The sequence below is a fragment of the Polypterus senegalus genome, chromosome 7, assembly GCF_016835505.1.
Source record: "Polypterus senegalus isolate Bchr_013 chromosome 7, ASM1683550v1, whole genome shotgun sequence".
NCBI lineage: Eukaryota > Metazoa > Chordata > Cladistia > Polypteriformes > Polypteridae > Polypterus > Polypterus senegalus.
In genome coordinates, this window is record NC_053160.1 from 40,600,474 (window position 1) to 40,616,001 (window position 15,528).

Below are 15,528 nucleotides of genomic sequence, written 5' to 3' on the forward strand. Positions count from 1 at the left end.
TCACCCTGAATTAAGCAGGTTCAGTAATCAATGAATGGAACTTTTCAGTTAAACAAGCCTCTATAAAGATTTTAAATAATTTGAATTACATTTCATAAAAAGAAAAGTTACATTAACTTTGTCTTAATATTCTTTGCTTGTATAATTGATGCTGGCTGCTGGTGTTTGTCATATTACTAATTCCACCAGTCTTCATTCTTACTACACTACAATAAGCTGGGTTGTGTAAAATGACTTTTGAAAATAAAAACTGTACATTTAGTTGCAGAATAATTATAAAGATCTGTTTCTGGTAGCAATATTTAAGGAATACATGATGTGTGCTGCAAAACACAGCACAAAACCTAAATAATTACACTAAATCCAGTAAAAGTTAATGTTGTTTCAATCAACAAAAAACAGACTCTTCTTGGAACTCAGCATGTCATAAAATAAACTGAAAATTAGCCTGCACATAGAAAATGTAACCAATTACAGTAAATGAAATCTAGAAATCTTTATGTTACCTGTAAGTGACCAGACTTTAATTCAGCAAGGCAGTAGTCATGATTTCCAGCAGCTAAGAACAGAAGGCCATTTGGTTTGGAGGTGCGAAATCTGAAATGAAGTGATGTTCGGTTTGAGGATTCCACAGTTTTGAGTTCCACGTACCCATCACCATAAAAGGAGGCTGAAAGAAACAAATTGGAGGTTGTTAAAATGCAAAAGATGAGCCCAGAAATGGCTTGCTTCTCTCAATCTGATAATCTCATAAAACTCTTGAACACTTCATGAAATCTGCCTGTGTGGCTTACCTGGCATATAACTGTTAAGCTGGAAAACCTTTGCTACTCACTTTGTGGCTCATTTTTATTAATAAATTATTAGAAGGTCAACATAAAATAAGACCCACTTGATCTACAGAAGGGATAAGCCCCTTTGCAGGGCATTAATCCAGCAGTTAAAGATCATGTTTGGTTGAATTTTTGGCTCCTGTTCAAGCGCACTTGTTTGAATAACCCAATTGGCCAAGAAAAACTAGAAACCTTCTATATGGAATAACAAGCATGAAGTGTTAGCCCACCGAAGAAACAGGAGAAGACAGGTGCCTATAAACACATATACACACACAATAGGAATATTTTGGAAAGTTCAATATAAAAACAAAAAACATTGCTTTTTCTTAACTATGAAAGTTTTAAATCAAATTATCATTTCAAACATCAAAGTAAAATGAATGGAGATGAATGAGACTTAAAAGTAAATAAAACTGAAGAAAAGATCCACAGATCCACAGACTCATCGCAGACCAACATGAAATGAATGACTTATGAAAGACACTTGAGGTGTACATTTTATTACCGCTTCGGCAGACACTGAGAAAAGTAATTCTTTAAATTGCAAACCTGGTGCATGTCTGTTTTTAAATTTTACAGACACGTTTGACATACGAACATTAAATAACGTGGGACATTACTAAACATGAATTCCTTTAATTATGTCTGTTAATGATTCTGTTTTTGTTAGTTTCTTTTATTTATGTTTATTTTAAATTAAGCTTGTTTTTCTTTGCTAATGATTTTGTTGTCCTTCAGTAATGTTACTGTAACAGCTGTGTGGCGTTTAATAGGGGCTCGGATGGCCCCAGGTAAAGTGGCAGTAGTGCCGATTATTCTCTGTGTTGCTGGCTCCCTTTGCCCTTGTGTCTTCAGGTCAGCTTTACTTTTTTAGATTTTTGTCTCTTTAAGTATTTAGAGACGAGGTCTTTTTGAGTGTTTGTGTATTTGGTCTTTTTGGAGGTTCAAGGCTTTCTGTAGGTAAAGGACCTTTTGAGCTTAACTTGAACTTGTTCACTATTTTGTATTACTTGGCCTCATTTTCCTGGTAGAACATTTTTACACTTCTTGAGCTTATTGCCTTTTAGATTAATTTTGCTTGACTTGGCTTTACATCCCTTGTGAATCATTTTTACAGTAATTAGCCTTATTGTTTTTCCTGTCTTATACCAATTACGTTTAGATCCAGTCAGTTTGGAAATTCATTTCCTTTTCTTTTAAATCACCTAATAAAAATAATCACTTCTATAATTTTGCTGGTGCTCTGTACCTGGTTTAGCTTGTTGATACAGTCTTATTTTTTTGTAAATGATTTTGTAATGCAGCATGTAGCATAACTCTTTCCTATTTCTGCCCTCAGTCAGGAAGACCTCCACCCGGGGGGGGACCTGTGATGTAATCAAAACCCCACCTCCACTCTAACCTCTTCCAAGCCATCCACAGTATAAATGCTGTAGCTTCAGGAAATAGCGTAGGTAGACTCAGCTCAGGAGACACAGGGGTCTTCCCAAAACTATACCTTTTAAAGGACAATTCTCTGAAAAAAGTACTGTCATTAAACAGCTCTCCAAACATTTTGCCCATTTTGCTGTACAGTAATCCCTCGCTATATCGCGCTTCGACTTTCGCGGCTTCACTTTATCGCGGATTTTATATGAAAGCATAACTAAATATATAACGCGGATTTTTTGCTGCTTCGCGGGTTCTGCGGACAATGTGTCTTTTTTACTTCTTGTAAATGCTTACTCAGTTGGTTTGCCCAGTTGATTTCATACAAGGGACGCTATTGGCGGATGACTGAGAAGCTAACCAATCAGAGCACGCAGTTAAGTTCCTGCGTGCTGAATGCAGTGTTAACCAGGAAGTCTCGTCTCACTCATTCAGCATCAACGTGTTTCGCTGTGTAAAGAGTTGTGCTCTTTTGTGTTTATCTTTGTGCATAGTCAAGCCCTTCATTATGGCTTCAAAACGATCTGCTACTGCTTCAGGGGCCGTGCCCAAGCACAAACAGAAGATGTTAACGATTGCCGAAAAGGTAAACGTTTTGGATTTGTTGAAGGCTACGATTCTTTTTATTTAAAAAGTAGGAAAGGAATATAAGATCTACGGCCGCAGTGTCCTTTTAACCAGGGTGCAAAACGAGTTGTAAGTGGATGTAATAAGGCAGTAGTCTGGATGGAATCTGCTTTAGGGATTTGGATTGAAGACTGCGAGAAGAAGAACAACGGCAGTGCTACACAATCGCCTGAATTGGCTCCTTTGTTGTGCAGTAAAATTAAACTCCTTGTTATCGGACAAGTCATCGTGTCATTGTTGGTGAGTAACCATAATTAATTTTCTACTTACAGTACTTAGTACATGTACGTACGTTTAGTGTCACTGTACACACATTTACTGTATACTATTTTTCTTGCATTGTACGTATTTATTGCTGGTGGCCTGTCTATCATAATGGCTGTAACATATGTGATATCGGAGACACTCGATATCTTTAAAATAATATTTAGGTTTTACTGTATATAAACATTGTGTTTATATACAGAACTTCAATGAATCTTACCTAATATCTAAGAGAATGCAAAGGGATTATGCTGTATAACTCTGCGGGGAATATTTATAAACAGTGTGGGAGAGTTTATAAGGGCTTAAAATATATAAAAATAACCATACAAACATATGGTTTCTACTTCGCGGATTTTCACCTATCGCGGAGGGGTCTGGAACGCAACCCCCGCGATCGAGTAGGGATTACTGTATATACAGTACTGAATAATTCTCTCTTTGATTGCCTGCCATTCTAAATTGGCCAATATCCACCCCAAATCGGCCATACTTTAAAAAATTATTTTTTTGAATTTACTTTTCTAATGTTTATAGTAATTTAGTTGTAGTGCTCCTTTACACAAAATATTATATTACTTCAGGAAACATGTCTCATGTTGCTCCCACAACTTCCCTGTAAGCAGAAAGCAGACAATCAGACTTTAAGAGAGACTGAAGACAAGAATATTTGCTTTTACAATAAAGAAAGTAGCTTAATAATCTGAGTCATGGAAACCTGAGGAGTTGACCTGTGTCTGGGGTGAATGTTGACCCGCTGAACACACAGTGGAAGAAAACAGAGATGCATTTTTGGCAGGAATTAAAAGAAACTTCTTCAATCTACTTGGCATTAATCCGAAGCATCTCTCACACTTAGAATTCTATTTATAAAAGTTAATGCTGAGCAGGACTCGGTTTAACTGATTTTGATGAGATACATAATGGTGTATAAACAAAAAGCTGTAATGCCAGTTTTAGAACAAACTGAAACTGAACCATTAGTTGTGTCTAGCGACAGTGATGACAAAATGAATTGATCCTCAGACGGTGACATGGACAGTGAAATCAATGCATACAGCACTGTACGACCAAACCGCTGTGATATGCCTGGCAAATTCAGTCTTGTGAAGAAGTAGGAGGACAAGAAAGATGTTAGGCCCCTTAGCACAGTTTATAATTCAGCAACTTATTGTTTGTGTCAGGGGAAATATGGAAGTGACTACGCTTTGTGCCTAAGGCAGCCTATAATAACAAAAGGGGTGCGTCGATTGTTCAGATCAGGCACTGACATTCTGCCATCATATGCAAGCAACAGAAAATATATTACAGGAAAAGTCTGCAAAGAAACACACTTCTGCTTGTAAACATGTATCTGTGACTGTCCTAAAACATCTCACATGAAGAACATGCGCTAAATCTGTATCAATACAGCGGTAGACACTAGACGTACAGTACCTTTTCTATTGTACTTATGTTGACATTTTCTTTACGTGTTTCTGTTGTATGTAATTTTTTTCTTGTTGAAAATTTGAGGGTAACCATAATGCATCCTTTTCCCAATATACTCAGCATCTCTCCTCTGCACATGTCCAAACCAATGCAATCTCGCCTCTCTGACTTTTGTCTCCCAATTCTAATATATACAATATATATATATACACACACACACACGCACGCACACACACACACACACACACACACACGCACACGGCCCTTTGTTTTTTGGAGCCAGTGACTTTACTGGTAAGTCTACAGCCTGAAATCCTATTGCTATTCAAGAATGAGTCAGTGTCTAGGACGTGTCAAGCAAGTCCATAAAAAACAGGAACACAAAGTAAATATACAGCTTCCTGTCGTTAAAGAGAGCACAGCCTGAAGGCATATAATTTAACATTATTGCGTATCTACTTTAAAGGTAAAGGAATCTGTGAACTTTCAGATGTGTACGCCATGCTGTCTGGGTAGCTCATCTGATGTTACAGTTTTACAAGTTTAAACACGCTTACAAGGGAACACTGAAGGAAAGCTGTCACTGCTATTTTTATGAATGAAAATCTTAACATACTTGTCCTTTACAATGTTGCTGTGGATTATGGTATCACAATAAACTAAACAAAATATTTGCTAAAAACTATTAATATTAAACGTTTTTGAAAATTTGACCATTTTTAGAATGCACCATAATATGACATGAATAAACTGGAAATTGTCAAGCTATCAATGATTATATATTTAAAAATAGATGGGGATACTTTCAGCCATGCAATGCTTATTCAGTTGTTAATTTTTTTGCTACAGTTCCTCATAAAATGTGGGAATTCAATAATGAACCTTCAATAATCCAAGTGGTATCTTCTGAAAAGTGTAAAGCGGCACAATACCACCACAAGTCCGCGGTGGTGACAGCCCCAAACAAAAACAGCATGACGGTGGCAGGTATGTGGCAAACCTTCAAAGTACTTCAGCATTTCAGATAAAACACAGATATTCTCGCTGTAGTTAGTTGCTTTCATGGTGGCAAAGCCTAATCATACAGACAGAGGTATTTATCATTAACAGACTAAACAACGAGGGTAAGACGCTGCTGCTTAACAAGTGTTCTCTGTTGTGGCACGGCTGCAATGTGGGCGGAAACCCAAGTGTGCAAACTCTACGCAGGCAGCGACAAAGATGACATTTGGTCAATGTCTCCTGAAAACTTGGGATGCTTTAAGTAGCTTATTAGTTTTTATTTACAAAAAATACACATGTAAACTGTATACTATAGATTTCTGTGTAAATATTTCATTGTGTTTCTATGTGTTTTTCTTTTTACCTATAAGCTATTTGGTATTTTAAACGTATAGTAAGCTGGGTTTATCCAGACAACAACAACTAATCGTATTGACTATACTGTACTACACTACATCCTTTGCAAAGTGAACCTTGACGCTTTATCTTATTTTCAGTTACTTAATTAAATGCATCAGTTAAGTTTTAGTTACTTCCGTTTCAGTGTTTCAAATTTATTAACCTACAACCGAGAAGAACTATTCATTTTTTGTGTTGCTATAAAACAAAGGTCTTGTGTATTTCAAAGGCATCCAGACCTAAACAAAAGAGTTACATCTGCGAAGTTCACAGTCAAAATGATAATTACATGTGATTACACCACAAGACTAGATTGTCTTTGGCCGGAAAAAAGCATAATTATGAAAATGCGACATTAACTTATCTGCTGTGTTTTTTGGCTTGTTTCTCACTCCCTATCCCAGTGAGCTGTTCCGCTTTTAGTTCATATGACATTTAAACATAGAAATTAATTTCTGAAACAACTGATCTCCAACTCTGAAGGCTTGTGTTGACCAACTGCTGATAATTCACACAAACTGTGCACAGACAGCAGCTGTAAAATGTGCAAATACATGTATATTTTTATATTCTGCCTGTAATTATTTGTCAACTTAACTGTGTTCATATATTTTACTTAATCATACAATGTCAACGTTAATATTATACAAAATTACTGTCTGTCTGTTATACCTGCATTTTCATCACTCTTTAATTTAATATTGTTGTTTATCAGTATGCTGCTGCTGGAGTATGTGAATTTCCCCTTAGATAGATACAGTAGATACTTTATTAATCCCATCTATCTATCTATCTATCCATCCATCAATTCTTTAAAGTTACTTGACAATTCACTATGCTTTAGTGTTTCAGTCTGATATTTTTTAAAGCAAAACGCTCTGAACATCTCCATGTTGTAGTCCAAGGAGTTTCTGTCATACAGTCCTGCTGCCGCTTCACTGCTGATCACAACAGGCCATTTAGAGACTTTGTGGCCTTTCCAGAATATTCACCTTTTCCCAGCACTCGACCTCTTACTATTGGTTAAAAACACCGGAATTGTATCTTCTTTAAAAAATAAGGTCCACTAACACCTTTGGTTGGCGGATTGATGAAGTATTTAACCAGTAAGTCTTCTTGAGTTGGTCAAGGTCCCATGGGGCTGTTTTTTCATCCCCTTCTCGATAATAACTTGTCCTGAGGCAGCCCAGACATGAGGCATATAAACACACAGGCCACTGACTAAGCCATTAGTCTATGAATTTCAGAATAATCTATGATTGTGTTGCTTTCCTAAAAATTGGTAAATTCAAATATCCCAGGGTAGCTGCCTATGGTGCTTACTTTAGGGATGGGTTTGAATTATCTATTAATCTACAATAAATCAACGACATCCTCACCACAATTTAAATACAAAAACAATTACATTTGGCAGCACAGTCTCATAAAACATCTTGTCTTTTCCCTTTTCAGTACAATACGTAAAAAATACTGTACCATACAATGGCTATACGCACACTTGAAAGATAATGACAAAGCGTTTCTGGTCTGCCCCATTTTTTGTAACCATAAATGTTAATAGAGATCTGATTTGACCAAGCAGGAATAAAGCAAATGGCGGTAACATTGAATTTACCAATTTACTGATTGTGAAGACTGCTGACAAATTGAATTATGAAAAAGCTTGCATTAAAAGCAACTTTTTTAAGTTATATAAACTGAAAAGCTAGCAGACTTCTCATGCTATTCCAGACTCTGCTGTTCAGTTTTCAAGAGATCTGAGAGTGAGGGTCTCTTAATCCCAGCAATCAAACTGTTTTTTTTACATTACTTCAAAACATTTTAAAATCATCAATGTTCCTTTTTATACATCTTATCTATATTTTTTAGCCAAGAACTTAAAAAAATAAGCACTTCAGTATCTTGCATTTCATTTATCAGTATAACAGTCCAGAATTCCAGATGATACTGAATTAAAAACTTCAATTAAGCAACTATCAAGCAGAACATTACACAAATATTAGATACTAGCCAACCCGCGGCGTACCATACGCCGCATAATCAGGCCGGTCTTTTAATGATTTTTAAGCACAGGGAGAAAATTAACATTGGAAAAATCGGTAATGTAATAAATCATCAAGAAAAGCAACATTGTAACAATGCACGGAACAAACCAACAGACAATCGTCTGTGACTGAAAACTGGCGGACCGTCCTCACGCCTTCTCCTGCCAGACGGAGGGATGGGGGTGCACGGCACAGAGTGTGGAACGGGAGGAGAGGAGAAGAACGTCCATTCAGCTCCCTCCGTCATGCTAGTCTGCTGACTTCTCGTTCAGTATGCACTGTCCGCTCATGTGCCCACCTCCAACTCGTCACTTGAGTTGTCGTCTTTACACAGTCCAAATGTACCTCCACTAAGACACCCGACCACGGTAGTAGCGAGGTGGGAGGGGGGTGTGTACAAAGGGTTGGGATGCAACCAGTGGGAGCGTATGAGTCGCACTTAGTGGGAATTCCACGGTTTGCAGCCCGAATGGGGTTCAACGGCTTACCCATGCCTCTCTGCGCCGGGTAGACACACGCTCAATCTCATGCATAATTATTTATTGAATGCTAAACACTTCTGGAAAGACACGGTTGTCTAAAACAGGTTGGTGTGAGAATACAACAGTAAGCAAATGAAAAGATGGAACTCTAGAGAGAGCAAAATACAACACAATAGTGAACCAGCGGCATAACAAACGCCGCATAATTATTTATTGATGGTTGAACACTTCTGGAAAGACACAGTTGTCTAAAAAGGGAGGGTTTGAGGATACAACAGAAAGTGAATGAAAAGATGGAACTCAAGACTTTTCATTGCTCTGTGCGGTTTTGGCTGCCTTTCTATATATAATCCAACCAAGACACCCGACCACGGTGGTAACGAGGTGGGAGGGGGATGTGAGCAAAGTGCAGGAGCATCTAATAAGACGCATGTTTGTCGTGGATGTGAATTGCTGTATGTAGCGTGTAAAACAGTTTGCTATGGTGCACGCGGTCGTGCGCCGTAACTGAACACTCAGTTTTTAAAGACTGCTTACTTCATTGTGTTTTAACCTCAGTTGTAAAGGAATGTTTTAAGGACCCCATGGGATACCCCTCGGTTTTGGCTGCTTTTCTATATATAATCCACCAAGATACCCGACCACTGTAGGAGGGGGGTGTGCACAAAGGGTAGGGACGTAATGAGTGGGAGCGTATGAGTCACATTTCGTGGGAATTCCACGGCTTGCAACCCGAATGGGGTTCAACGGCTTACCCACGCCTCTCTGCGCTGGGTAGACACACGATCAATCTCATGCATAATTATTTATTGAATGCTAAACACTTCTGGAAAGACACGGTTGTCTAAAACAGGTTGGTGTGAAAATACAACAGTGAGTGAATAAAAAGATGGAACTCTGGAGAGAGCAAAATACAACACAATAGTGAACCCGCGGCATAACAAACGCCACGTGGCTCAGACGTGCATGTGGAGTCTTTACCACAGACGAAAGGGACTAACTGACGCCATTTTTTCTGTGTCGTCGCGTCCAAGTTGGTGGGCGTGGCCCTGCGAGTTGTCGTCGTATCCAATGGTCTTGGAGTTGGTGGGCGTGGCTCTTTCCTGCGTGCGCCATAGGTGTCTCACTTGTCGGCGGCTCAGTGAATCCACGTCCCTTCCCGCGTGCTTTTCATGGGTGTCTTGCCTTAGTGAATTCTATATATAGATACATATAAATAAAATCATAAGCTGATTATTCAAAAACCAGCTGGAATGATTTTTTTTATAAAACTACAACTTACAACTGTATTTCTGTTGGTCCAACTTAAAAACCAGGCTATATGGCATTTTGGAGTTGTAATGGGAAGGGGCAACCCAAAATCAGCGCCAACATGGGAGGTATAATTTCCATCAGGCAGCAAGATTGCACTGGGGCTGATTGGAGGACTTTGTTATCAGAGTGCAAGTTTTCTAGCAGCCAAAGTGGGATCTCACCAAAGACTGCAAAAATAGTGCTTTTTGTGAAATAATTTAGAAAACAATTTCATTGTCTTGTTGGCTTTTGTCTAAGACGATGTCTTTTTGTCTCGTGGTGGGTTGGGCTTAGCCATGTTGAATTTTCAAATGTCAGTGTTTCCCTGTTTATTTGTATATATATATATCTTATACCTATAGTCATACTCTGGGTATGCAGTCTGCGTGACGCCCTGTCCTTGCTGCTATGGGTTTTCTCCACGTACTTTGGTCACTGCTTCTGCACACCCTGATTGTTAATTCCAACTTGACCTGGAATGAGTGAGCCCTGTGGCAGGCTTTTCCTTGCCTTGCATGTAAATGCTGCCAGGATTAACGCCATATTCCCATAGCCCTGTAAAGGAAGAAACAGTTAAGGAAAAAGGTCAAGAGACTGTGTACATCAAAATGTACAACCTGAATAAAGGGTTACAGTATGTCGTCACTGGCTGGTTATTGGAGTACTAGGGTTTACCATGTTTGCGTATTTTAGACTGCAGTGGGAAGAGAGCAACTCTGGGATTGAACTGCTGGTCTTAATATGAACATACAGCCGGCTTTTTTATTCCTGAACAGGAGTCAGCAGGTTAGAAAATAGAGGTATAGATCATTCTGTTAACATGCAAGATTTGAGCAGTCACCCATAAAAAACAAGCGCTATATTAGTCAAAGGTAAGCAAGCCACTTGCAGAAATCACTCATTGCTCTTTTTTCTGCTTTCAAGTGCATTCTTTTATATTCTGAGGTGGAAGTTTCACAGCAATGCAATTCAAACATCCTAAAAACAAAACTTAATTTAAGTACAATATCTGAAAACCTTTGGCATGTAATGCCCAAGACAATGTCACATTCATATCCTTGGCACCTTGTGAAAACCTCAGCCCCACAATACACCAATGTGACTTGAACAAGAGTTCAGTCAGCAGCTGGTATGGCGCCAGAGCAGATTGAAAACTGATATGGCAGACAGTTCAGCAACATGTTAAATAACAAAAGGCAAATGCCGGCCATATGGTGGGCATCAAAGTTTAGCTGACAAGAATCAAAACAGAAGAAAGGGATATTGAAGACATACATTCTTCAAAAAGAAGAAAAAGTCGTCCTGCACCATAGCATGATGGTGTCTCTGAGAAGGCAGAACAGATTCTGTTTGACTGTAAAGAGAGTGAAAAGGAGAACACAATCTGAACTGGGGAAAAACAAAAGGCAGCTCACGCACCTCATGCCACTCAGTGCTGTGAACATTTTAAAATGGGTAAAGAATAAAATGTATGCAATTGTTTTACACAGATCAACATGCCATTGTTTTTTTCACTTGGCAGTGCTGAAAATGAGCAGCAGCTTGCAAACCAAACCTGTCGTGTGCCAGAGAAATGAAAGATAGGAGAGGCTGCCCTGTGCAAGTGTGTGTGCTGTTCAAAGGCAGTAAGAGAAATGGACGGAGGTCTGCTCAAAATGAAGAAAATACTCAATTATGATTGTACTATGGTTTTAAATGAGCGAAAAATCAGTCTGTAAGGAAAACGTTAATTCATTCCATAGACAAAAGTCAGCCTTTCACAGCAAAATCTCAAATTTTAAATGAACTCTTTAAAGCGTGTGGATATGGACAGCTCTCAAGTATACAGCACTAAGTGTTACTTTAACAGAAGGAGGAGGTGCTGAAGAATCTGATCAATCCAATTCAAAGCCTGTAATATGGCACTGTCTGTCAGACACGATTAAAGGGAAGAAGATCCAGGAGATACTGGTCCTGCTCAACCAGGCGCTTCAGCTGCACTGAGCTCACCAAGCGAGGGCTCATCACACTCGTACCAAATAATACAACCAGCTCCCTAGCATTTTCACCCGAGATGTCCACTTCTGCTTCAACTTCAGTCACTGCTACTAGATGTGACGCTGTTTGCTGCCACAGTAGTTTGTAGATGCTTATACAGAGATTCTCTCTGACATGAAGATGCTGATAATTGATCTGGGGGCTGGATATGCAGAGAAAAAGTTAAATATGAAGAAATGAATGAAACAGTACATACTGTAAATAACTTGAATATGCAATATGTTAAGATTGGATTTCTGTCTTACTGTTTTTTTGTAATTTTTTCCTGCCTCTTTGTTTATCCTCTGTCTACATTTCTCGTGATATCTGCAATTTCACCCTGATCTCATTTCTTCAGAATTATTTGTTTAGAATTCTCAAGTGTTCGATTAGGAATTACCAGGGTGCCATATTTTGGGTACTTGCTGCATTGGCCAAGTCACTGTGACATTTGCTATCTGTTATGCCAAATACGAGAAAAAACAAGTTAGAATAAATGGAGGTGACCAGGAAAAGAAACATTGAGAAACAAGAAAAAAAAAAATTCATAACAAAAGTCTGTCCGGTCTTTCAGCAATCTTAAAATCAGTATCCAAAACACAAAATCATCTCGCTAGAATCCTAAAGTCTAAATATAAAGAAACAAACCATGAATGCTAGTCCAACACACTCAAGTACTTGAAAGTGAACTGCGCCAACCATTTCCTGAATGAGTCATGGGTCACGACCTTTGAAACTGCACCCCTTAGTAACACGCCATTGCATCATGGCAATAAAGCCAGAAAAATGATGGGTCCAAGAAAAAACAAAGTGCTGTTGGTAGAGTCACAAAAAATGAGTATTTACAACAGCATCCTAAATAAAAAATAATGTAAGAAACACTTTCTATGTCTCAAAAAAAAGCTGAAGTCGGATAGAAGAATTCACAAAAAAAAAACTATTCTCATTTTTGCATAACTGAAGTAGTGATCTTCAGGTCCCTTTGTCGGGTTTATGGTGTTTTGTTTTAATCTTTCCTGCGTTGAGTTCTCCGTTTTTTAACACTTCCTTAGGTAGTTAGGATTGCATTGACCTTTGCTTTGTTTTATTTTGTATTTTGCTATTTTCTTTTTGAAATTCTCCTGAATTTTTCAGAATTTAGATTTGTGTTTTTTTTTTATTTTGATTTTTAAATATTGTAGGTTTTTGGAGATTTTCATTGTCTTTGAGATTGCCTATTTTCATTTAATTAAACTAAATATCAAAAGCTTATGCTTAAGCAAGGTGTTTTTGCCTTACCTTTTGGGGTAGTTCATAACCTTATGGCTTACCTAACACTAGCAACTTGGCTGTGTTTACAGAAGGTCAGCAGTGTTTTTTGAAAATAGAAAATGTAGCGGCGGGACACCACTCAAAAAGTTTCCACTGCTGCAACAAATGCAAATCTGTGGACAGCTGTCTGGTAATTATGCAGATTAGGTGAGAAGGGTTACACAGCATTTTTTTTTTTTTTTTAAACAAAATCCTTATACAATTTTATTTCACTGTTCCATTTTAACTTTCTTCTCATGTTGACCATTCAACCATTAGGGGAGGCCTTTACAAATGGCAGCCCGCGGGCTACATGCAGCCCAGAAGCAACCTCCGAGTGGCACAGCTCGTGGTCCCGCTAGGGCCCCAGACTGCAACTAAAATGATCGCAAATGCAACCAAAAATAGGTTTGGTAATTATCATTTCTAATTAGTTCACCAGTGTCAAATGAAATCATTGAAACTTTAAACTATTATATTGTAATACCTGTAAAAGGCCATTTTTTTTTAATTGTTGAGTGTATGTGCTGTTAACATATGTGATTAGTTATGCTTGACAACGCTGTTGGGTGTTTCTTACACATTTTTGGATGCTGATCACAAATATCCCATCAAAATGTACCCATCACATACCGTTTTCAGTTTTTTTACTTTGATTTTTTCTTATATTTGTTTCCAAACATTTTTGCTCCCGTAGGTGACTTATCAGCAACGGTTTCTGCAGCCTGGGCAGGGAATCAGGCTGGGTTGGAAGCTGTTCTGTGGAAGTTGACATCCTGGGCAGGTCTGAACGAGTTTGGCACTGTCTCAGCAGCTATAAAGGTGGCTTGCATACATCAATCCTGCTCATTTGGTTAATACAGATAGTCAATGTGTATGTATAGTATCAGTATAATAAAGTATAGTATCTGCAGCAATATAACAGTAAGTAAGCTTGATGCTATAGACGTTTTGGTGTCGGGCGATATGTCTCGTCAATGTCTGCTATATCTGTGGCGAAAAAACACGCGCCACAGACACGTTGGATGACTGCTCTTGTGAAGAAAGCTTATCATCTGTATTTCGGCTGCAAAATTGGTGATCAAGACAAAGAATGGGCACCTCACATTTGCTGTGCGACATGTGCGGTCAGTCTGAGAGCCTGGCTTAGAGGCACCTGAAAGACGATGCCATTTGCTGTTCCGAAGAAATGGCGAGAACAGAAAGACCATGTGACGGACTGTTTGACTAATGTGTCCGGTTTCTCTGCCAAAAACAAGAAGTCAATTGAATATCCTAATCTGCCTTAAGCAATGAGACCCGTGCTACATGACGACAGTCTTCCAATTCCAAAACCACCAGAGGATTGGACCTTAGACGAACCAGATGAAGAAACTGCAATGCAGGGTACTGACATTGACCCGGATTTTGAACCGTGCTTATCAGGCGATCCACATCTGATAACACAGTCCAAATTGAAGGATTTGGTCGGAGATTTGGGTCAGTCAAAACCAAAAGCCGAGCTGCTGGGTTTGAGACTGCAGGAATGGTGTTTGCTGTCACCAGGTATGAAAGTTTCTGTGTTTCGAGACCGACATCAGGATAGAACCACATTTTTTGCACAAGTCAACGGTCTCTGTTTCTGTTGTGACATTGAAAGATTGTTCTTGGCCTTGGGTTGTGATCACAACCCGGAAGAGTGCCGTCTCTTCATTGATTCATCAATGTTAAGCCTTAAGGCTGTTCTGCTACACAATGGCAATGTTTATCCTTTAGTACCTGTTCGCTATGCAGCACACATGAAAGAAACATATGAGAATATGGAACTGTTGCTGAAGCAAGTCCAATATAGCAGGTACAACTGGAATATCTGTGGAGATCTTAAAGTCATTGCTCTGTTACTAGGACTGCAGCTCGGCTATACAAAGTACTGTTGTTTCATCTGTGAATGGGACAGCCATGCCAAAGAGTCACACTATTCTTGACAGAACTGGCCACTCCGTAAAAAGTTAGTTCCAGGACAGAAAAATGTGGCACATGAATCGCTTGTTGACCCAGCAAAGATATTTTTGCCTCCTCTTCACGTAAAACTGGGACTCATGAAGAATTTTGTGAAAGCACTGAACAAGGAAGGCGAAGGTTTTCATTATTTAAGACAGATGTTCCCAAGAATAACTGACGCCAAGATCAAAGCGGGCATTTTTGTTGGCCCCCAGATCAGACATGTTATGAGTGACAAGCAGTTTGAAGATCTGTTAGTTGAGCGGGAAAAAATTGCCTGGAAAGCCTTCAAAGACGTTGTTGACAATTTTTTGGTCAATTACAGAGCCCCAAACTACAGTACATTCAGCTGGTAGACAATCTTCTCAAAGTATACAAGACAATGAAGTGCAACATGTCACTCAAGATTAATTTCCTCCACTCACACTTAGACTT

At 38.8% G+C, this 15,528-nt stretch overlaps 1 protein-coding gene across 1 annotated transcript in view; it reads right to left on the reverse strand.

Moving 5' to 3' along the window:
• Positions 1-15,528, reverse strand: part of cspg4ba (chondroitin sulfate proteoglycan 4ba) — a 99,016-nt gene that overhangs the window by 44,722 nt on the left and 38,766 nt on the right. The window contains exon 2 of the mRNA XM_039758523.1: positions 507-670. Within this exon, the coding sequence (XP_039614457.1) occupies positions 507-670 (164 nt within the window). The remainder of the gene's footprint in view (positions 1-506; positions 671-15,528) is intronic.